This window comes from Toxotes jaculatrix, chromosome 14 (assembly GCF_017976425.1).
Source record: "Toxotes jaculatrix isolate fToxJac2 chromosome 14, fToxJac2.pri, whole genome shotgun sequence".
Lineage (NCBI taxonomy): Eukaryota > Metazoa > Chordata > Actinopteri > Toxotidae > Toxotes > Toxotes jaculatrix.
The window spans coordinates 2,310,829-2,336,140 of record NC_054407.1 but is presented as its reverse complement, the minus strand read 5'-3'; the positions used below and the strand labels follow the sequence as shown (position 1 = coordinate 2,336,140).

At 43.2% G+C, this 25,312-nt stretch overlaps 1 protein-coding gene across 1 annotated transcript; it reads left to right on the top strand.

The window, feature by feature from the left end:
• The first annotated feature begins 4,074 nt into the window (after positions 1-4,074).
• On the top strand, positions 4,075-24,939 carry LOC121193269 (2-lysophosphatidate phosphatase PLPPR4-like). The gene is made up of 11 exons (XM_041055496.1): positions 4,075-4,224; positions 9,799-9,984; positions 10,907-11,036; positions 11,173-11,368; positions 14,954-15,011; positions 15,116-15,289; positions 18,864-18,999; positions 19,786-20,014; positions 21,592-22,207; positions 23,226-23,379; positions 23,996-24,939. Exons 1-11 carry the CDS (start codon positions 4,141-4,143, stop codon positions 24,937-24,939), a joined length of 2,907 nt encoding a protein of 968 aa, XP_040911430.1. The 5' UTR covers positions 4,075-4,140.
• The last annotated feature ends 373 nt before the right edge of the window (positions 24,940-25,312 follow it).

Here is a 25,312-nt window from a genome sequence, read left to right as displayed (position 1 = left end):
GTTTATAAGCTGTCCTAGCAGCAGTGGTTTATACTTCACTGAGGCTCTCAGCACAAAGCCAGCGGTTCCTCAGTAGATGGAAATCTTTAAAAACAGCTCACAAACACACTGATCAGACACAGCATTAAAACTGCTAACTGATTTTAATGCTGTGTTCAGTGGTTTAATGGTGTAGGTAGTTTCATTTTAAAAAATATTTTTTTCAAAGTCTTAGTAATCTTCTAAAACAGCTGGTCACTCTAGCTCTTGTGACTCAAACAGGAGGACATCATGCATTTCTTGGGGGACTACTTTCAGCGGCGGATTAATCCACATTTATTGCTCTAGTGAGTATTTGTGGCAGCATGACAGTGACTGTGGGATGGAATCAAAAATAAACTAGAGTGTGTGTGTGTTCAGATCAGATGAAGGAACATGTCACCCAGCAACAGTGCATCTCACTGATGCATGTATCAGGCTTTGGATACACACACAACACTTGTTAATAGGATCCTTTGTTGGTTTTGATCTTAATGACAAAAAGAAGAATATAGAACATCATCAGAATATGGTGGTGATGATCACATTTTAAACAATCCGAGGAATAAATGAATAAAACAGCAACATTTTCTCAAATGTCAAAAAAAAAGGTAATCTGAGCTTTCTAACACATTAAACACACACACACTGATAACACAAAGTGAATTCAGAGTGTCATTGTGTCTTTTTACAGAACACCGACTGTGTGGTTCACATCTTCCAGCTGGTGTAAAGCCTGTCACTTAGCTGCCGGAAGGGATTTATTCATATTTGATGACTAACTAAATATAATTAGGAAGCACCCCCCTCCACACACACACACACACACACACACACACACACACACACACACACACACACACACACACACACACACACACACACACACACACTGACATTTGTCAGTTAGCCAGTATAAATATACATTTAGTATAATTTTGCACAGGAGACAGGAGTAACTATTCCATTACATGTTAACCAGTGTTATAGTTGTTATTAGACCTCAGCGATAATATACTAATGTTGCAAGTATTGTCATCAATGGTGGAAAATAACACCTAAAAATACATTTACTCAAGTACTGTACTTACAGTGGCATCAGGATGTATTCAGACCCCATTTGATTATTATGCTGATTTCATTTTAAATGGATAAAACTTAGATTTTTGCAGACCAATCTGGGCCCAGTAACCAATGATGACATGGTGAAAATGTGTGTTTAGAATGTTTGAATGAAATCTCTTTTTCACAAAAGTGTTCAGACACTTAATTCTGGGATAATGAAAGCAAAGAGGATACAAAGATTTCCAATTTATGCCACTTAACTCCATTTCAGAGGGGAAAATTTTTTACTACATTACTTTAACAAACAGTGTGTAGTTACTAGTGGCCTCGAATTTACAACTGAGCTGTGTGTTACTGGAGACCAGTCTGTCCCAGTTCAGGTTTTTAAAACCTGAAAGTTCACTTTGAACTGAGTAGATGTTAAATATCTCTGTAACTTAGACAGTATGTATGTCAGTGATGACCTCTGACCTCACAGTGGTGAGTGTGATAACTGTCTTGAGTAACAAATCGAATGATACTGTGGCAAATGGCATCCAGTTGTTTAAGGGCAGTGACAGCAGCACAAGCAGACAGGACATCTCCATGATCCAGTGTATAGGCAGTGCAGTGGGTTGTACAATGGGTTTTCTGTTTTTAAAGGCAATTCAAGCTCTGTGGCAGTTTAAATATTCAAGCTGATTTTTTAAAATATATATATGCTATTGTCACACATTCCTGTAGCAACGTGAGCTTGCAAATGAAACAAAAAGTCCAAATGATGATGTGTTGACCCAGGCAAACACAACAGGTAGTAGGAGAGAAGCAGGAAGTGTGTGTAGTTCAAGTGTGGGGACATTAGCGGTCAACGGTGACTATCTTTAATGATTTGAAATAAATCTCAGTGTGAAGTAAATCACAGCTTTTGTCCTGTTTGAAAATTAGAAATGAAATAAGTCAGCCTCATCATTTCAAAGTATCTTCAGCTGTCAGTCTACCCTGGCTCCATTTACCCTTCATGCAGACTGTAACCTGCTGCCTTTCACTCCCTCCCCTCTCTGGCTGTCTCTGTGTTTAGTGGTCTATCAAAACCCTGACAGCATGTTGCAAGGCAGTGGCCTGGGGCTCTAACATGGCACAGTGATTTATGCCTGTGTCCTGAGGGCTGCGTGTCCCACATACTGTCGTATGGCTCTGTTGTGCTGGAAGGGAGCGTTCACACACACACACACACACACACACACACACACACACACACGCACGCGCGCGCTACTCGTGCGGAAAATAGGTTTTTAGCACACTTCTGACGTCACGCCCATCGATCGGATTTTGGTTTTCCTCCGAAGGTTGAATCCGGAGAAGATGAATCACTCCGCGGGAGAAATCCAGATCCTACATGTGGGGCTGGGAGGGTGGATGTTAAAGGGACACCTCAGGCATAGTAATGAAATTAATAATAATGATACTTAATGTAACTGCAACACCAATTATAATAAAAACAGTATGTATGACAATAGAATAAATATGTATATATATATAAAAGAAATAAAAACACAACAAATTCCGATTGAATTTTTGCACTGGAACAGAGCTTGATTTGCCCTTACAACAGAAAAAAACAGCAACAATCATAATAATGATAAGATGCTTTCCATTTGAAAGAAGAAATTTGAATTTGTTGAGCCAGCACAACGCTGATACTTGAGTTTCAGAAGTAACAACACAATCATACTGTTTCCCTATTCTTCTCTTTCAGAATAATAGGTAAAAAATATTTAATATTTAATGAAAGAAGCCCACAGTCTCACGTGTTAAACATTGCCTACAAGCAGTTGGACAATCAATTTTTTGATTTCTGGCAAAATTATGATTTCACTCAGTAAATTTCAGAATACACAAAGAAGTTAACAAATACTACACATACATTTCAGTGTATATCAGAGTATCACTACGGTCTGATTTCCAGCCCTCGCCCACCTTCACCTGTGATGAGGAATCACAAGCAGATGTCACTTCATTTTAAGGGGCCACAAGCCAAAAAGGTTGCTTTAATAGTACATAGTAGTACATAGTACTTTATGGCGTGTAGTATGGCATTGGGATGCTAATATTTCCCCACACAGACACAGAGGCCTCTCTCAGTGCAGATGAGGAATATGAATGGGTAAATGGGTTTTGGACTGTGGCGCTCAAAAAACGTGAAAAACTGAAATTCTATCCAGATGTTTCTCTGGATAAATCACAGACTCCATAATCTTAAAATAAAGGATAACTAAATCTAGAGTATATTTGCACGGCTACATGAATGCGGAGTGAGATGTCGTTGAGTTTACCTCCTCTCAACTTTCCCCTCCACTGCCTGGCACCTGCTGATTTACGTCAAGTTAGCGGACGTTAGCCTGAAAAGACCAGACGTTGTTGCTGTATTTGCGCCATAATTCTATCATCAACATAAAACTGAAACACCTCTGGAAATTATAACTGTAAACTCTTCATGTTTGCACAAAATCGTTAACGGTTCCAGAAGAATTACTGATTTTTAAGTAGGAAACAAAAGCGCTGAGAAATAGTTTAATAGGTTTATTTTGAAAGTCGCGGCAGGAAATGTGTTTGTGTGTTTCGGCTAGCTTAACGGCGTCACCTGCTGCAGCAGCGCAGAGCTGGAGGAGAGTGAGTGTAGGAGCGTTACTGAGGTACCCGTTGGGGGGGAGACTGGAGTAAACCCCCTGCTCCTATGTACTTTAGGATGAATAAGTTTGATGTGAGGAGACAGGACGAACAGATTTGGGGGAGTCCCTATCAAGTCCCGCGCTGGCGCGATTTTTTTTTGTTGGAAGCCCACAAACCGCATTTTAGGGGCGACGACGGACAAATCGCATTAACCGGCATCGACGCTTCCAGCTCACAGCTCACCGGGCGATGGAGGTCCGCCGTTAAGGGTTAAGGGGGGGGGGGCGGGAGGGGAGCGGTGGGGGGAGGTGGGTCGGTGGACTCGGTCGGCATTACGCCAAAATTACGACGGGAATCAAGTACAGCTCCCTGTCTCCCGGCAACGGGAGAGACCACCGGCCGCTCGTGATGTCTCGTGCCAAGGAGCGGCTGAAAGTCGGGAAGGAGACCAAGGACAGCGTCACTCTGCTGCCGTGCTTTTATTTTGTAGAGGTGAATATCTGTCTGTGTGTGTGTGTATCTGTTGAAAACATCAGGTGCTGTAGCACCATCTTGCAGAGGTGTACGGTAACTGGAGCAGACTGATTGACAGGCTGCTGTCTGGTTGGTTTGGGTTGACTGACTGGTCAGCTGGTTGGCCACTGACTGACTGACTGACTGACTGGTTGGCTGACTGACAGTCTAAAATGACACGTCCTTACACCAGAGCTTTTGTGTCAGTGCTCTCCCTCGGTCAGGTTCTGATCTGTGGTTGGTGCATCTGGTTGTTTCGTGCGTGTGGTTTGTGCTGACAGACGATGGCCAGGCATTCAGCAGCACCATCTCCGGAACATTTACTCAGAAAACTCTTTGTGGCCTGAGAGCCGAGCACACCGCAGAGAAGAAGACCACAATCAGGTTAAAGATAATAATAATAATCTGGGGGGGAAATATCAAGTTATCATTCTGGACATGTGAATATACCCGAGATACTATTTACTGTTGAGATGCCACACAACACTGAGCCACTGTGGTTTCTGGTGTCAGGATGTAGTTGTAATAGCAGTGATGATGAGAATCTGTATTCTCCTCATCCCTGTTTACGCTGGGTTTTTTTTTTTGCAGCCAGTGACACTGCAGTCTCCTCTGGATATTAGGATTCTTTGTGCGTTCGGCAGTTTTGTGGGGCAGGATGCTAAGATTCAAACAGCTTGACCAGTATGACCAGTTGTATTCAGGTGCCTTAACATCATCCATGTGTCATCAGTCAAAACACCTTGATAGGAAAAGAATGAAGAATCACAGTGTTTCTAGGCATATTAACATTAACATTTCAGTTTTGTGCCACACAGACACACTGTAGATACAATTTAATCATCACAACGAGAAAAGAATGGCCACAGTTTATTACTGTGTCTCTGACAGATCACTGTGTTCCACTGATTCTCTCTCAGTAATTGTTCCTCGCTCCAGGACTAAAGCTTGTAGAGATGCTGCATTTAGTTCATCCGCCCCCAGACTGTGGAACAACCTTTCTGTGGGCTGGGGAGTGTGCACTTCTGTCAACATTTGAAATTATTACCATTATCATTAATAATAATTACATTGGTAGTAGTAGAGGCCATTGGGGTAATCTTTGTTTGGATGTAATGTAAATCTATACTGCTGTGAACAGATCGTATTACAGTATGAACACAGTGACAGTGTATTCTCAGTATGAATAAAAGATTGTGTTTTAGTCTTGGTGTTTCCTCAGTTAACCTTACACACGGCACTTAAATGAGTGTTAACCTAATCTCTATGTAGTTGTCATAGTACATAAAGACACACTGTGTAGTACTTAATACTCAGCGGCAGCCGTGCTCTGCTCACTGCTTGAAATCCCTCACCTGATGATGCAGCCGGAAAAAATAAATAAATAAATAAATAAATAAAATCATTTTCCTGGAGTCAGACTTCCATGTTCCTGGTTTCAAAGATTGAAATGGTTTGAATGATCAAACCTTTTGCCTCTGTGTGGAGTCTCACTTGCTACAGCTCAGCCTCACCTTGCATCATCAGGTGTGGGATTCAGGAGCTGAAGCAGGTTAACATGCTGCCACCAGCTGAGTGTACTGAAGAATTTAGAGTCAGGTTGTACTTTGATGCGCGCTGACAGCACCTTCGCATCCTTAGAAATAACTGAATTAGCAGGCAGCCTAGATTAATTTCATCTATATTAATTAATGCAGTTATAATATGGTTCACAGGGAAGAATTCCATCAATAACTGGTCTGATAGCCCAGGAAAAACAGAATTCCAGCCATTTAGTCTAGCATTTCTGTAATGGAGAGGGACATCACAAAAAAAACAATGTAAGCAGCAGAGTTCCAGTTATTCTGACTTTTAGTCCTTTAATTAAATATACTGTGGAAACTCAATTAAGAGCCATTTACTGAAACATAACCATATGGAGATGTCTGTTGTAGCCTAATCCAGTGAATTAAATAGTTGTAAACCTCTAAACTTCATTTTACTGAAGCAGCAATCCAGTAAATGCAACATTGCCTTAAGGTAGTTTTACTCCACTATGGTCCAGCCAGAGATATTAAAGGGAAAGCCATCTCTGTACAAGAGGAACTGGCAAATCTCTAAGGCCTGACGCATTTATATTGTCTCACAGTGTATGTAATCACCTGGTCCAAGTCCATATCAGTGCCTGGTAAAACACCACACCTTTCCAAATCCACTCCATTGGTCGTTGTTGTGGCCAGTCTGAGAAACACCATAGAAATACATTATGAATATGCTAATTAGCACAGAGCATCATCATCTAGTAACACATAGCAACTTTTTGAACACGCTTTATCTGCTTTCCACTGAAAATTTCACACATTGACCAAACAGTCCAGCCTTATACTGGGCTTTGACCTACCAAAGCCTCTTATCGCAAACTCATTACTTACATTTGAAGCTGCTGTCTGAGTTGTTGGTGGTTTGGCTGTTTTTGCTTTGCCACCATAGATCACCAGAAGATGGAGGCTAAGTTCCCTGAATCATAGTCCAACCTCTGGACCAGTAAACAGTGTTTATGATTAAGTCAGCCAAATTTTTTTTATAGAGCGAGGTGTATGTGTGGTAGCAGTAGATGTAGCATTGCGGGTGAAGTTGTACCTCACTGTTTCTCCACTCAGAACACAACCCCTAACCTCCAGCAGTTCCTCAGTGCTCAGTTGTTTTGTCTAACACTCTAAAACCTAAAGATATTTAAATTTACTGTTGAGTATGATAAAGGAAAACATTAAATCATCATGTTATATGCTAGTGTTTTCCTGCCTTCTGCCCAGTTCATGCACATGTCCATACCAATCTTCAATGGGAGCCCTAACATGATCCAACCATGATCCCACCGAGCTATAGGCAGTGCTTTATATTATGTGCTGGGCACACTAAATTATGGATGAGTGACTAATGAGGGAAAAGCCTGTTGGCGCATAGTTTTTTTTTGCTGATTTTATGCTTTTTGTGAGATGTTGCCATGCTAACTGTATATATAGTGATTAAGGATGGTTTCAGCTTGGCCTCTTTTTCCCAGAATCAACTCTACTGTGAAGTGTGGCTTGGAAGAACCAAATCTCACATCAGTGTTCGTTAGCGTTGGGTGACGGGGGCTGAATTTTTTCTCGCTGAACAACATTCAGAATCTATCAGAAGTACTACTTGTTTCTCCTTTCTCCCCCCTGACAGAGCTGCTCTGTGTCGGCAGCATTTTCTATCTCACACACTGTCACACCATCCTACCCACTAACTGGCTGCTAGGCAACATGGCCCTCTGAATGGGGTGTATTTTTATATCTGTGTGTTCAGGGCTAGAGACGTTAAGAGGAGAAAAACATCCCTGCTGCAGCCTGGTTTCCTGTGCGTGTGCACAGTTGGCCGTTGGCTTTGGTTGCTTTGTCTTTAAAATCATCGTAAACGACGTACTCGCTTCATCAGATGTGCATGATGTAGTTATATTAAAGGAAAAGATACAGTATGATGTCATTTACGACATAACGCATTGACTGGGCTCAATGCACTGATGCTACAAGTACACAATGTAGCATAAACGTCTGTGTTTACACCTGTGTACAGCAGGCTCTGTTGTAGCTGGAGCAGACGTGCTTCTGGTTTTAGGGCAGTAAATCAGCACAATGGGCCAATAACTGCAGCGTTTTCACAGCTGTAACAAAACATCAAGCCAGTGATCGGAGTACTACCTCGTCACTGTGACTGTGGCACTGGACAGTGGCAGCACAGATGCAGCCTGTCCTGAGTGAGGGAGATGAAACCATAGTAAAAGCTACAACAGCATCATGAGAGTACTCCCAGTGCTTTTTCCTATGAATGAGACCCATCTTGGGAGAGATTTTGGAAACTTAATGAGAACTTTGATCTCAGTAGGTAGGGGATGTATGGTGGAGTCTGCTGGTGCTCTCTTTAAGGACATTTATTAGTCAGACAAGAATAAGAGAAATGTAAGAATGCCTCCCTTGCTCAGACTGCACACAGGGAACACTCTTAAAGTCCAGTTTGTAGAGGTGGTATCACTTTGCTTCTCATCATTTTGTACAGTTCAGTTCATAGTCTAACAACCCAAGGACATGAGCTGGGTGTCAACGTAGAGGAAATGCACTTTGTTCTGTCTGGATCTCATCAAGGCAAATTGAAAACTGCTGTGAAAAAGCTTCATACAAATATAGCACATGGCTGATACATGGACACCCCTCTGCAGCTAATTTCTTTTAATTAGCACCACCTTCTTACTCCGTTAGCACCAGCACCACCAGCTCTGTCACACCTGTAAACAGTGCATCCCCTTTTTTTCATTGCTGATAAACGTTAACGTTTCCTACCCAACAAACTCAAAAGACTCTAGTTAACACGCATTCATGAGGACGAGCAGCCTGGGGTCAGAGTTCACATGCTCTGTGTGATATGTTGAACTGATACAGATTTTTTAACGTGACTAAATATGTCAGTGAAGATTCTCAGTCATCCAGTGTCATGGTATTAAGGATGGCTGTATGAAGGCAAGATGTTTCACCTCTCATCAGAGAAGCTATAGCAACGAGAAATACCTGAATTAAATATATTTAAATGTTTGTATTGCAGCATCTTAACTACTGAATATCATGGTGACTGTGGTGATATCTTACATAGGGCAGGTTAAACTGGGTGGCAGACGTGCAGGGACTTGTTGTGTCTTGTTGTGATTGAAATATATAGAAAGCTTTAAATTTCATGCTGTAGCGTAAACCATAGACACATTTGTGAATCCTGTCTAAGCCACATTCAGAGCCATGTCTGTGGCTCCTCAATGGCTTGGACAGGAATTTTGTGGAAAAATGAAGCAGAGCAGAGGAGAGAGACGGGCCGAAAACTCGTTACGTTAAGTGCAATAAAAGCTTTTCAGCAAGTGTTATAAATCCCTGTAAAACCAAAGGTGGACAGACGTTGACCCCCAAAATGATAGGGGAGCGGACAATCAGCGACCCACCCCAGAGGAGTGTGAAAACCAGCAAAGCAAACAGAGAGTGTGCAGAACAGCTGAATCCCTGTCTACCAGTGCTATTAATTATAAAACACCTTCTCTAGGATCCTACTTTTATCTTTTAATCTCACATCCTGTTGAAACTGTGCCTCTTGATCCAAATTGTTTGGAGAAAGATTGAGAACAGTTTCCCTGTGACAACACTGACCCACATTTGTTTGACGCTAATGACTAAACCACATCTGACTTGGCATAATCTTGAATATGTTCTGTAACATTAAAGTTCAGCAAATAAAGTTATTTTCTGCCTGTGGTGGACTGCTGTGCAATAACGGAGAGTGTGTGTAACTGGCCTTGTGCGAAGGTTTCTGGCTTCAGTTTAGTTTGTTATGATCGTCTCTCTGCACTGCAGCTGTGTGTGTCTTTGTGTGTATGTGCTGCATTACGTGACTAAAACATAATTTACCTCCATCCATTACTGCAGGTGTTTTTGTCTGTGTTTAGAGTTAACAGGGGTAACTGTGGTTGGACGTGTTATTGCTGTGTCGTTTGAACATTGTTCTCGTTTCTTGCAGCTCCCTATCCTGGCCTCCTCTGTTGTCAGTCTTTACTTTTTGGAGCTGACAGATATTTTCCAACCGGTGCATTCTGGGTACAGCTGTAATGACCGCAGTCTGTCTTTGCCCTACATCCTGCCCAGACAGGAAGTCTGCCCACTACCTCTGCTCTTCAGTTTGGCCTTTGCTGCCCCCACCGCCACTGTAAGTAAACCTCCACCTCTTCAGTCTCCACACTGGACTTCACAGTAAGGCCTGCGTATGGCTGGACTAAGGGTCAGTGATTATACAGCTACTTATAAAGGGGTCTGAACACTGTTGTCAGTGAGAGAGTTTTTGATTTTCAATAGGTTTGGGCCAAAATTGCAGTTTTATCCGTTTATAGTTAAATCTAAAACACAATGAAGTGTGGAAAAAGTGAAGGGGTGTGAATATTTTCTGAAGCCACTGTATGTAGTAAATGATGTTTCAGTGGGAAAGCCTTCTTCCAACAACCACAAGTGGTTTCCTACATGTTACAGATTTAAAAATGTGCCCACAGTGCTGTGGGAGTCTGACCGTGCTGAGAGAAACACTCCTCTAACATTTAGCTGGAATAAATCCAGTTATTTTAACCATGTTGCCTGGGATCCTTTTACACTATCTGCCATTTGCTGAGTGAAACTGCCTGGTGCAGCTCTCATCAATGGCTTTCTCTCCATTTTCAGCTCAGTTTAAATGTTCTGTTGTAGTTGGTTAAAAGAAAAGCACATCTTTTCATCTTTCAGATTCCCACTGTAGAATTTCTCTGATTTCACAGAGGTCATAGAAAGTGGAATTTGGTTTTTCAAATTGGTTTTAAAAATTCTTCAATGCTAACAGAATGAATCGAGTTCTTGCACAAAGCCAGTTGTTCCTAAATTACCTCTGACTTTTTTTTTATTACATTTGGATGGAAACCTGACTCATGACAGCAAGCTTGACCCAACAGCAACAACAATATAATTCAAACAAACAAAAACGAATGTGTTTCCAGTATAACCTGCCTTTTTTTCTACCAGTGATCGTCTCCATGCACCGATGGAGAAAGGGTTACTCAGGAACTGACAACATTCTTTCATCTCTCTGTCTCTCTCTCTCTGTATAGATCCTGATAGGAGAGGCCATTCTGTACTGTTATCTGTCCAGGAGGTCATCAGCCACACAAACCGAGGCCAACATCAATGCTGCAGGCTGTAATTTCAACTCCTACATACGAAGGGCTGTACGCTTCATAGGTGGGAGGACACATGCATTATACCCATCACTGATTCTGAGCACAATGTTTTTTTTTTTCGAGAGTGTGCGACAGACCACAGAAACACTAAACACAGCGGTCAGAAATAATTGGAACGCGTGCATTATATTTCACAGGTGTGCATATCTTCGGCCTGTGTGTGACAGCGCTGATTACTGACATTCTCCAGCTGTCCACTGGTCAGCACACCCCCTACTGGCTGGATGTGTGCAAACCCAACTTGACCCACATAAACATGTCCAGCTGTGATGAAGCTTTTATTCTGGAGGACATCTGCTCTGGACAAGACATGGGGCTCATCAATGCTGGGAGGTAAGGCTCTCTCTTACTGACTGAGTGAGCGAGTGAACCAGCGACTGTGTCAGGGGATGTGCGTGTGGGTGTGTTGAGTTTGTGTGTGTGTGTGTCTCTGGAATGGTTTTTAATGTCTACTTTTAGCAAACACAGGCTATAATCTCCTCTGCAACTCACTGCTCTAGACTAGTTTTCTGCTGTTGTCATGGTTACCAGTCTGCTCTCAGGACAATTACTAAAAAACAGAAAACACATGAGCTGAACAGTAGGATGCTGTACACGTTACATTTCCAAGGTCATGCTCTAAAACGGTGCACTCACAGAGGAAAAGCAGCAAGGTTTCATTTAGATTATGACATGCTGCAACTTTCTTAAGTCCTATTCATAGACCTGGTTACACACAGATGGATTTTCAGGGCCAGTTTTGGAGATGGTCAGGTTGTTTGTCCTCAGCAGCTCTCACAGACAGACGGACAGACAGACCTACAGACGGTGGGTAGTGAAGTGAAACCCACCGTCTCACAAGTGTGTTGTACGGTGTTTTTCCATCACAAACCTCCAGAACAGCTTCAGTGCTCTTTCCCATAGATTATCCAACTTTGTTGAACTGTGCTGGAGGCATGAACTGAATTACTCTCAAAGACTTGATGATGGTTGGTGGAGAGAGGCTAACATGTTGCTAAGGGCTAAGCTAAAGCTAACTCCTTACTGGCTGTCTTCACCCAGTATTTTCCTAGCTGATGTTTGGTCTCTTGCAGTCAAAATGGATGAGCTGTGGCTCTCTTACAAATAAACTATGGATTGTAACATCATGATTTTCACAAAAATGTGGCTCAACCGTTCCCGATAGCACAACTGAGCTAACGGCAAGACAGAGGTTTTGTCTCTGGCTCTTCCTCAGACTTCAGGTGACTTAAACACGGCCCTTTCTAGTCTCCTTGATTTCATTTTATCTCTAATGTTATAAAACTGCTTAGATGTTTGCTAAAACGTGGGGCAGGGTGATCACAGGCAGCCGATGCCAATCCACACAATGCAACACATTCCCGCTCCGGGTGCAGGCAGGAAGTTAGGTAAAATAATGGCGTCAGAGCACTTCGTTGTTGCTGAAACAGATAAGCTCACTAAACTTTAAAGAAACAAGATGGCTGCATCCTCAGTGCCGACACAAAGAGAGAAAGGCAGAGGAAAAACAGAATAACATGACACCACCGATGGCTGGAGGACACAGACAGTCAAGTTCAGTTTTCTGTCACAGCAATGTCAAGAGCAGAGCTTAAGCCACAACATGTACAATACAAATCCAGTAATATCAAAACAAGCTCTCTACAGTTTCTAAAAAAAATGACTAGACATCATCAAGAGCCAGGTTATTGATTGTTCAGGTGATTAGTCTTATCATCCCCATTCTGGGGGCTGAAGCTGGTTTGGATGATTTTCTTTATATCATCCCAAATTTGCAAGTGTAGTGTCACAAAGAAAGTTTGTTGCATTACCACCCACTGAATTATGTCTTACTGCTAAGAACAAAGTGCAGTTTTCATGGCATTAGATGGCAGAAGCACACAGTTCTCTAAAATCTCATAAATACAGCTTTTTGCCAAATTGCTAATTGCTGCACAACGCACCCAACTCAAAGAGCGTGGAAGCCTCGGTTAAACCTTCTGACACAGCAACAGGCCGTACAGTACAGACTGTTCTGTGCTTTCCTACACACCAGACTGGTGAGCTGTTCCACGCAGATTTTTTAATCTGTACAGTGAAATTATCTGGAGTGGAGCAGCCGCTCTCAGTCCAGAGCTCCTTCAAAAATCTCAGGATTTTTTTTGGTATTAAATCTCTAAAAGCCCTTTCTTCTGCATAATTAAAATATTATTTTGTCATGTAAAGAGGATTATCACTGGGAGCTCTCTTTATGCAAATGTGTAAACAGATTAAAGAGACTATTGCTTTTCTCGCAGTATTTGCAGTTGTGACATTGCTGTGCATGTGTAATAAGAAATGACTTCTTGAAGGCAACCTATTTAATGTGATTCAGCTCCGTTTTATTTATATAGCACCAAATCATAACATACAATATCTCAAGGCACTTTACAGAGTGAGGTCAGGGCCTCACAATATTACAGAGAGAACCCCAACAGCTCCCACTGTGAGCACTTGGTGACAGTGGAGAGGAAAAACTCTCATTTAAATAGGAAGAAATCTCCAACAGAGCTGGACTGAGGGAGGGGGGACGTCTGTCTCAATCAGTTGGGTTGGAAGGAGAGAAATAGGGGGCTTGACGAAAAAGGGGGGAGAGAGGGAAAGACAGAAGAAGAGATACAAAGTGCTCAGTGCATCATGGGAGTTCTCCCAGCAGCCTCGGCCTATAGCAGCATAACTAAGAATGGTTCAGGGCTCACCTGAGCCTCAACTACAGGCTTTATCAAAGAGGAAAGTTTTAAGATGTAGAGAGGGCGTCTGTCCCCAGAACCCAAACTGGTAGATGGTTCCACAGTAGAGGAGCCTGATAACTGAAGGTTCTGCCTCCCATTGTACCATTGGAAACTCTAGGAACCATGAGTAAGCCTGCATTTTAGGAGCAGGGTGTTTTGTTGGGATAGTGGTGTTCTATGAGAGGGGCTTTAAGGTATGATGGAGATTGGTCCTTAAGGGCTTTGCATGCAGGGAGACAGATTTGAAATGATTTTCTGGAGTTTACAAAGAGCCAGTGTAGAGAAGCCAATACAGGAGTAATATGATCTCTGGTTCTGGTCCCTGTCAGTTCTCACACTGCAGCATTTTGGATCAACTGGAGGCTTTTCACAGAGTTACTGGGACGTCTTGATAGTAAGGGATTGCAGTAGTCCAGTCTAGAGATAACAAATGTATGGACTAGTTATTTGGCATCATTCTGACTGCTGTGTACAATAACTTCATAGATTCGTTGACTTTAGTGAACGAATGCAAACACCACCACAGGGAGGAGGTTTTTTTGTGTATCTACCTTTGCAAAAATGCCAGGTTGTTTCCTGCACATTTGCTGTAGCAAATTTTGTACTCCAACAACATGATGCAATCCGGCATATTTCATAATTCTCCTAACATATGAGTATATTGTCACCTGTCATTCATAAACGGATATTTTTGGTATTTTAAAATCCAGAAAGAGAGGGATGGTTGTCTCAGGTTTGTCTTTGTTCACTGTGTGGAGTTAAATGAACATCTCTCTGAAACTGAGTCAGCAAAACTTTGACAGACATTATTACAGTGCATCGTATTGTGCAGATACCTGGTATCTGTGCTAACTGGTATTTCAATGTATAATATTCAGTCCTAAAGTATTTTGTTGCTAGTATTCGTTGCACTGATATTGATAATTCAATACTATGAGCACCCTCAATGCAAATTGCAAATTAAACACCTGCTACAGCTGCTACACACAAACACACACACACACACACACACACAGACACACACACACACAGACAGTCTTGCACAGGCAGACACCTCTAAGTTTCTTTGAAAGTCACTTCCTTGTGTCAGATGAATATTCAGTATTGTCCTTAGCTGTCTGAATATGATAATTAGCATAAAGAACACTATGTCTTTCTTTCTTTATAGGAAGTCTTTCCCCTCCCAGCATGCAACTCTGGCTGCCTTTGCTGCTGTCTACATCTCAGTAAGTGGTTCACATTCACACTCATTCACACTGTGTCACCTAAAATCTTCAGCCAACATTAAAATAGAACTCCTGGCTCATGTGAAACTGTGTGTTTTTTTCAGATGTACTTCAACACGGTGCTGACGGACTCAGCCAAGCTTCTGAAGCCTCTCCTGGTGTTCTCGTTTGTCATGCTGGCCATCCTGGCCGGGTTAACCAGGATCATCCAGTTCAGAAACCACCCGGTCGACGTCTACTGTGGATGGTTACTGGGAGCTGCCATCGCTGTTTATCTGGTAACAGTCAATGAGTTACAAGTATTTTAATGGTTTCTCACAGGTCAGGTACAGGTTATTTGCGATGGATCAGACTTTTGTGTAGTTTAAATGGATTTTGTGTTAGTTAAACTGTCTGCATGTTTAATAACTATTCAACTATTCATATATATATAGGACTACAGAGACATACCTGGTCACTGAGTGGCAGTGTGTTCATACAGTGAAGATTGCATTAAATTTTATATTTCATCAATTTCTCATCACGCAGATGTGATTTTCATAAAAACATTATGAGAGTAATGACTGGATTACTGAACAGACATGTACTCAACCAAAGAGAGATCAGTTTGTCTGCTCAGAAATGTTGTACAGTTTGATGGCAGAGGCCTGTTAAACTGCTGATCACAGTGTCCTCTCTGGGTGTTGCAGAGGGAGGGGGAGAGGGACGGTTTGTCATGGAAAACCATCAGAGACAATGGAAACTTTTGGACGGGATTAAGGTGTCAGGACAAGTTTGTGTTCTACTCACACCTCATTTTTCACATTTCATTTTTTGTTGAAAAAAAAAAGACGAGACGCATACATTTTGTACACTGTGGTAGCAGCAAATATAAAAAGCAGAGTGTTGGCTAACTGTAGCTCTGGTTTGTCTGTAGCTCTCACACAGCTGGTAGCTTTATAAGCACTGAAAAACATCATCGTATATCAATGAGTTTAACAAGATATTTAGGACTGACGAACAGTAATGTTAACAAGATAAACAGAAGCGGCTGCAGCAATGTACCGACGCCCCCCTCGCCCCATTAACATACACCGGAGAGCCTCTCGTAGTAGAGCTGCTCTCTCAGCTGCAGCACACATACCCACGCAGTAACTCTCACAGTGACTGTCAAAGCTCTGTGGGGCTTCCTGTATTTCCAGAAGAGAAACTGAAGAGTCTGACAGAAGATTCCCTGATAACCAGCTCTGTGTCACTAACATGCATCCAGGAATGGCACTGGGATGTGAAATGGTTTTGGCATAGTCGCCAAACCATGTTATGACAACTTCCACGTTCATCTCAGAATTTGATCCATTTGGTCCAATGACTGAATTTGGATCTGTATGATGGGGAGCCAGCAGGACGTTAGCCGGCTCAGCCTGAGGAAGTCTCTGACACGCATGCTCCCAGCACCACGTGAGCAACTCTCAAAGGAATGAGTGTGGCACCATCTTTGAACATGGTACCCAATCAGTAATACATGACTGTTATCCATGCTACACTGAGTGTATTGCAGTGTCCCCCATGTCCCCTGACCCTCTGCGTCACTCAGCTTAGCCATGAGGCCACGCCTCCTACGGTGGTTGCTCCATCACTCCGTTGCAACACTCTGTTGCATTTTAACTGGCTGTTTTTTTTCTGGGTCATGTTTGAAATAGAGTTTTTTTTAACGTTATTTAAAGGTAACATTGTTACTGCAGGACAAGTGATGTTCACTACACTAAATGGACTGAAAAGAAAGATGGATGTTCAACTCTTGTGTAGAAAGTGGTGGATACTCGCACAGGATGAGACCTCCCACACACCACCATCCTCCAGCCCACACGCACTCTGTTAGACACATCCGGCATGCACACGCACACACAGACAGACAGGAGCAGCTATCTTTGTAAGGACATTGCACTGATTTCCATTCATTGTGGACAGCCTAACGCAAAACCTACCCCAAACCATAACCATAACCAGTTCATACCTAACCCTAACCTCAACCAGGACCTCAGAAGTGACATTTTGCCTCATTAGAACAGGGATTTGGACACTTGGACACTACTGGTCCTGACAAGGTCCATGTTTATACTGGTAATGGTCCCAAAGAGGTAACAAAAGCACATAGACACACACACACACACACACACACACACTGACACACGCCTCTTCAACTGCCTACACTTTTGTTATTCTGCCTTCTCCTGCAGGAAGAAATGTTGGCTACAGATAAGTGAGGTTGTGATCTGGAGCTCCATCAGCTACTTAACACAGTTTAAACTAAATACATTTCACTGGTGGATATCTTCCTTACTTAATTACTGATGTGGGAAAATGATATCCACAATTAACTTAAGTTGCAAGATTCTTATCCTGGGTTTATGTGGCTCTACACCGTGCAGAGGTGATGATTACACACGTTTGTTCTCTTGGCAATAATCTTGTGAAGAACACGATTCATTGGGCTATTTTGAGACGCTTTGTTTGGCATTGTACCATCTATCATCAGAGAGGAAATGAAGAGAGAAATAGCTAAATGGATTCTGATTGGCAGCCTCCACTTGTTTTTGTGTTGCAGAAGGGATCAGGAAATCTTCTTACTTTTCCTGTTATATGCCTTTTTTTCAGTTCCAGTTGAACTGTTCTAGCAACATAGAATGTTTATCATGTAACATTGTTTTTGTATATTGTTAGTTGTGCTATGGGATTATTACTACTGAAGCATGAAAATGCAATCAGAGCTTTAATGTTGTAGCTGGTCGAGGTGGATGTTTTATACTGGTGGGTTGGTTAATCTGTAACAACACATCATATTTTAAAAGCTTATTATGTCAAATTTTAACCTGTAAAAGTGATCAGAAACTACGGCTGTAAAATAAATACATGTGGAGGGGTACAAATACCTCAAAGCTCCACTTACAGTAAATTCATACAAACATCTTGATCAAACATTCGAGTCTTATATGGTGAAGAGTTGCAGAAGCAAAGTGTGGATGGACAGTTAAAGAGGGCCTACAGGACCTATCACCATCCTACCTGCCTTCAATGTCTGTCTTGACTCTCTTGTCAAACAAAGTAAGCTCCTCAACTTCACTACAAGTCACTGTGGACTCAAAAGTCAAAATGCTTTTAAAAAGGTGAGGGTCGATCTGCCACTGTTGATGGTTCATGAGCTGCTGGTCACAGTGAAAGACTTTTTTTTTTTTTTCTAACAAGGAATTGCTTGTGCAACAAGATGTACTGAACATGTGTAAACACATTCAAGACCTTAAAGCTAGCCTTCAGTTACCCTAGGCAGACTTGAATGAGCTGAAAGCTACCGAAGCATGCAACACTGCCGGCTTTGCTGACAATCAAACTTCCATAAAAAATCTGTCCAAAGAAATGGATCATATGGAAAATCAGTTAAGCAGAAATAATCTGTGAATAGATAAAGTTCCAAACTCAAAATCTGAATCTTGGTGATCATCTGACCACCTGAGCTCATAGAAATCTCTTTGCACTGGAAAATATGAGCATGCTGGTCGTCCCAGATCCAGTGGGGTTCAATTGCTTTGACACAAAGACAAATGAAGAGAGCACAATCCCCCAAAAGGCACTAACATCTTCATCAGTGAAGACTTTTCTGAAAATGTTTGTACGAAACCAAAGGAACTGCTGCCACAGCTCAGAGAGGAGAGGAAGAAGGGGAACGCTGATGCAAATGCAGTAAAAGTTTTGGTGTAGGACTGAAGAGCCAACATGGCTGCCTCCTGAAACATGATTTGCTTACGTCTGTTTTATCCTTGTGTCTTTGCAGCATGCCCTTCTGTGTTTCACTGTGTGTGTGTGTGTGTCTGTATGCAGGGTGTGTACGCAGTGGGGAATTTCCAGCCGAGTGAAGATCGGTCTAGAAGTCGACCACCTCCCCCCATCCTGAGGGAGCCCCCCCTCTCCTCCCTGCCCAATGTCAGCCAAACAGCAGTCAGCAACAGCCACCAAGGTAAAACCATGCCTGCCAGGTGTCTCATAGAATTACAGATTACATCACCTTGACAAGTCAACAACTAGGATACATTCCCAGAAAAAAACACAACACAAAAATAACCTTCATTATGCTGTGAAGCATAAATTCAATAACTTTGAACAAGGTGAACTGCCATTAAAAAAAAGATTGGGGAAAACAAATGTTCACTGTCATTAATCTGAAAAAAGCCGAGGACAGAGGACAAGAAACACAAAGTGTAGGTCTTAAAACATGAAAGTGTTTACAGCTTTTCAGACTAATTCCAGTGGTAAAACATCATAATCCTTCTTTCTGACTAAAAATCAGCCTGGTATCACTGGTCTCTGTCACAAACTGAAATATACACACAACAACACACACAAACCTGCTCTTTTGCTGCTGCTTGTTTGATGTCTGATCTTAATGCTGTGACACTGAACGACCCTCTGCGGTTCATTTTTTGGAAGAACCGGCGGTATAGCTTACATTACCCACCCATGAGGTGGAAACAGCTGATCAGTCATGTGAGTTAAGTGTTCGCTACGTCGTAACTTATTCTTAAAAGATGTTTCCATCTCCCATCAAGCACGTTAACAGTTTTTCGAAAAAGGCAAAAACCACCTAAAGGAAGTGTAAAAACTTTTTTGTGCAGTTTTCAAATTTTCAAATTTGGCTGTTTCCATCAACCTTTTCTACTGCGATACATATAAAATGGGTAATATGGATAAAAATACGTAGATGGAAACACAGTTAATTTGACTTCTCCTTGTCCTTCTCTGATAGGCCATCACACCCTGGCTCCCAGCCAACCAGAGCCCATCATCACGAGGACCTCTTCCCACACCTTGTCCCCCGACCAATCAGGGCCCATCCTGACACGAAGCTCCTCCTATCGAGAGCCCTCTCTGACCAATCTGAAGAGAGCAAGTGCTGAGGTGGAGGTGATATCGCCATCCAGTCCTCTAGGTAACCGTGACAACATGATGACCTTCAGCAGCAGCACATTGCCAAGGTAAGTGAGTCTTTATTTATGGGTTTGGTTTGGGAGAGAGAACAAGAATTTTGCTTACCCATAATACATCATGACTAACTGTCACATGCTAATCATAAAGACGACATGTCATAATAGCAAAACTGTAAATTGTAAACTGTAAACTGCCACTTTAGCAATCATACTTGGGAAAACCTGCTTAATGAGTTGATAATTCTTGTTTCTGTACAGGAACCTAACCTAAAGTTTAGGAGCCTGCAAGTGTTTTTCCAGGGAAAAAGAAGCAGATTCTCCTGGGAAACACCAGGATGTCACTTCCTGATATCAAACTCTAAATCTTTCCTGCAACATCACTGGATGCAGCTTTGGTTACGGCTACGTTGCATTAGGTTAGCTAACGTTAGCTCCACCTCAGCCACACTCTTGGTGTGTAAAAGAGCTGCAGACATAAGAGACGTACAGAGCACATGAACAGATAGCTGAGATTCAGATGAACTACTTGTATTTTTGTGAATGTTTTATAAGAGTCAAACAGAACAGGAAGACAAACCCTGACCCTGAGGTGTGGGGTGGATGAAAACCTAACTGATGATGATCATGAGTCTTTCTAGCAAACCTCTTCATTCAGCAGGAATGTCCCACACAGTGGCTGAGTCAGCCATTACTGGCTACAGCGTAGCTACACATTGTGAGTGAAAGGTTCGTGTTTGTCTGCTAACACCTTCTCCCATCACAGCTGTCTGTCCTCTGTAGAGGGAACACCATGATGAATGGCTCAGTTAATCTGGATGATTAGACTGTTTATTAGAGAAGGAAATTGATTGTCTCTGATACATATGGTTTAAATAATCACATTAATCACTTGTTTTTAATAACAATTGACTCAGTGTGGTACATTTCCACAGCTGTCCAGTCCTCTCCCCGTCTCATCCCTGTCTGTGGTAGAAACACTGAGAAAACCAGAAACGTTAGTTGAGTTGTCACAGAACTGACTGGCTGCTTCTCTGAGGAAGAAGCATGAAGGTCTGTGTGGGTGTAACTGAGAAAACAACTAATTTGCAAATCTTGAAATATACTTCTTTGATAGAGCACGGTGGGGGTTTAGTATTCAATGCTAGTGTTCTCCTGGAGCACACACTGGTATTTGAGTAACTCGCCATAGAGCTGACGGCTCCAAATTTAAGGGACAAAGGTGTGTGACTAATGATTCATTAAAACTCTGCAGTTTTGGTATGAAGCATGAGCCACATCACACAGAATGAGAATTGTTAAGGTAGTTTTATCATGAGATGTATGAAATGTCGGGTATTGGTTCGTTGATGCCCTGATATAACTGTCCCTTTGGTTCTGTTTGGCTCCTTATCTGATTATTTGTTTTCATTAAATGGACTTGAAATGGTCCAGAACAACTCAGTAAACAAATACATCATCTATTCACCAAGCTAATTCAATTTTAAATACTTCAGCTCGTAGAGATTCTTTACCCCAGACAGAAGCTAATAAGTGGAACAAGTTTCGTGTTTCGTCATTTTCTCCATCGCAAAATTTGGAAGTGCTTTCTCATTTCTTTCATAAATTTTCTTTGTCTCTTTCTCCAGGTCCCACGGAGGCTCCTCGATGGAGGAGGGTCGCGTCCCTCGGCGTCACGCCTCCATCCACGCCTCAATGGACTCAACCCGATCCAAGCAGCTCCTCAGCCAGTGGAAGAATAAGAATGACAACAGGAAGCTGTCCCTGCAGGTGATGGATGGAATAAGACCAGCATCCTCCTCTTCTCCTCAGAGGAACATGGAGCTGCGCTGCTCCTCTGAACCGTCTGCCATGGGCCTGGAGGCGGAGCTCCGTGGTGGAACCCACCTGCCTTCTGTCACTGGCCAGGAAGCAGAGCTGCGTGCTGGGGCCCACATCCCTGCTCAGTACATGAAGCTAGCAGCTAGCTCTGTTCCAATGGCCAATCATAATCACATGGCACATAATGGCAGTACCGGATTGGCTGGTGGGGCTAGAGTGTCTATTCAGTCCCGGCCTGGCTCCTCCCAGCTGGTTCATATTCCTGAGGAGGAGAACCTCACCAGCAAGGATCAGGAGAGCGAATCAGAGGACAGCATTATGGACGGGGGCGGGTCAGTGAGGGAAAAGTGGCTGAGGGTTGCTGAGAAGACCACCATCCCATGTAGGCCACTCAGTGCTGGAGGACAGCCTCGTCTTATGCAGGTTAATCATTCTTGCTTAAACATTTTCCGTCTGTCTGTCTGTCTGCCTGTTGTTGCTCCTTGAATGGCGTGGGAAAACAGCAGGTGGGTATTCTGTAGTTGCTGTGGAGGTCTGCAGGGACTGCAGAAGTCCAGTCAGGTGATGACAGCAAGCTGTGCAAGAGCACCGGGGCTGGTCTCCCTGCTGGGGTGGAGGCAAATCAATCTGATGTTCTACTGGAGGAATCAGGAATAGGCTGCTGGTGCCATGTTTGTCAAGATCAACAGTTCATCACCCAGGCATCCAGGGTCATACTTATGTTTCTTGATGTCCAGGTTGTCACCACTTCAGCATGGGCAATCCTGTCCAAGGCTATGATAGCACCAAGTGTTCTTGTGCAGAGAGAGAAGAGGAGGGGGTCCTAGGATAGAGCCTTGGGGAACTGGTTGTCTCTGAGTGGTTCAGAGAATTGGCTCCTGATGGCTGCAACCTTGGCAGGGGGCTGAACAATGTTTTGAAGGTAGAAAATAACTTCTGAGTGTCTCTGGTACTGCTCATCATTGTGGAAAGCAGTTTTAGCAGCACTGATGCTGGATGAGAGGGAAGACAGGAGCGATTGATAACCCTCAGGGACACTGGGTCACTGGATTTGCACCAGCTCTGAGAACAGTACACAGCTCCTGGATGGTGTCAGTCAGCCGTCGGTGAGGCAGGTTAGAGCTGAGCAGGTCAGGTCAGGTCAGTAAGACTTAGAGACTCTGTGGCATCATTGACCTCTAGCGAGGAAAGTGGGTGGGAGACAGGTTGCGGAGGTGGCAGCGGAATGAAACCAGAGATGGTGGAGCAGTCGGCAGTTTCAGGAGGCAGACACTGTGCCTTTTTGTTAAAAGGCTTCCAGTTATCATAGTTGTTCTCTACCTACAAGAAGACCCGGTTAGCTGATAATCTTTCAGTATCTCAGCATCAAGATTTAGAACAGCTCACCTTTTAGTTTAAGTCTAAGTTTAAGTTTAAGTTTAAGTCTTTCTCTCTCTTTCAGGTGATAGCCTTATCCAAACAGCAGGGTCTGCTTCACTCTCCTCGGTCAGAGGACGGTGGAAGCATCGTCAGCTGCACGGGCTCCATCAGGTACCGAGCCCTGATGGACCAGGACCCGTCACCACCCGCCTCCACCACCGGAGCAGTAGGAGGAGGTCTGTATTGCTAATAGAGTAATATATACTGCCTGTCTGGTATGTATTTACTACATTTATAACATGGAGGGTTTTAATGCAATCACCTTAAACAACTGACCCGACCACAGACTGTGTGTTTCAGTACTGATACCAAAACACCACTTTTTCAGAACCTTATTCTGAACAATATAAAAATTTTTACAAAACCCTTTTCTCATAAAACAAAAAAGCCAAAGTTCTCAAATGTTAAATGTTCCCTAAACACAAGCATACAAGTTCAAGAACACTGCCAAAATTAAATCATATAAAATATATACTTTTAAATCAGGAACCTAAAGAATTAGATTCAGTTCAGTTATCATTATGAAACACAAGATTGTACATCAAAATTACAGATCTTGTCCCTCACTCTTTTCATTTCTTGACAGTAACACAAATAGAATATCATCAGCTTGCAGGAAGCTGTTCAGCGTTCTTCCCCTGAGAGTACATCAGGTCTGAACAGTGTGAAAGATGGCAGGGAGTGGGGTACTGATGCATCAGATTGTGGACTCAGCCGCTTAATGGCACATCGTGATTACTGTTAGAAATAGAACTAATAACTATTGAGTTATTATTTGTCTTGTTCTTTTAGGAGGAGGTTTGGAAAGATCTGGCAGTATAGTCCGTGTTGAAGCCCACCCAGAGTCCAGAGCAAACAAACCAGTAGTAAAACCTCCTTGTACTGATGGAAGCGGCTCCTGGCGATGGAAACCACCGGAACAACGCGCATCTCTCCGACAGTCAGCTTTCACCCTCAATGACCTAAACAGACACACAGACAGCTGTGATTCACTGAGGGATGGAGGGTCAGTGGATGGACGGAAGAGTGTGACAGGGACAGAATCTGAGAGTGAAGGGGGAGGAGATGGAGGGGCAGGAGGATTAGGTGGAGGAGGAGGTGCATACACAAACCACCCACATGTTGTACACCCTGCACACCCCTTACATCCGAATAACCCCAACAACTTCCAGCACCCCAATTATAATCCCAACAACCCCAATAACCCCAACTTTAACAATGCTCACCCTAACTTCAACCCCAATTCTACCAACTCCAATATGCCATTCACCCCCACTGCCACTTTTGCCCCTCCTTTCCACCCCCACCCTCAGGCCATCACAACCATCAGGGTCACCCCTGTGGAAGGGACAGCTGCCAGCAGCGATGGTGGCTCAGACTGCCAGTCGGTGGCCTCGTCTAGCCGGGAGTCCACCCTGAGGAGGAAGAGCGGCTCCAACATCGTCCACGACCATGATCGAGGGCCCACCCCCGACCTCCACAACAACCACCGCCTCTGCGACGAAGGTAACCGCCTTGACAACGAGAGCAGCAACCGTTTCCACGAAAACCTTCGAAGTTTTCAAGAAAACCCCATCCACCCCATCCACCCCATGCACCCCAATCACCCCAACCACCCCAACAGGCAGTTGCAGGGGATGTTTGGCCGTCCCAGCCCAACCCCTCCCCCTACCTTACCCCGCCCCATCCTGACCCACACTCCGCCTCCCACTCTGGGTTTGGCCTATAAAGAATGACGCATTCAATGTTGTGTCCATCCATCTACACCCTTGATAAAAAATTGTCCTCCACAACCAATACAAAAAACCTGCAGTGGAAAACTTCAGGAAAAAAATGACAGGAAATTCAGTTAAATAAGTCCGCAACCCAGTTTTAGCCAATAGGAGATGGACAAAAACTCCTTAGTCCCACCCACAACCTCTCACCTTTCCAGTTAGGGCACGTTACATGGCCAGTTGTGTCTGGTTTAGTACCCAAATGAATAAATGTTGTGTCTTGCTGGGAGATATACTGCAGGCTTATAAAAACCTATTAGCGAGCCATAGCAAGTACAAACACAGCCCTGTCCCGATTTCCAACAGGCCAATAAGGAAGGACTACAATCAGATG

Coding starts and splice junctions, on each gene's coding strand:
- LOC121193269 (XM_041055496.1), top strand. CDS start 4,141: ATGTCTCGTGCCAAGGAGCGGCTGAAAGTCGGGAAGGAGACCAAGGAC. Junction 4,225..9,798: donor CGTGCTTTTATTTTGTAGAG/GTGAATATCTGT, acceptor CGTTTCTTGCAG/CTCCCTATCCTGGCCTCCTC. Junction 11,037..11,172: donor AAGGGCTGTACGCTTCATAG/GTGGGAGGACAC, acceptor TATATTTCACAG/GTGTGCATATCTTCGGCCTG.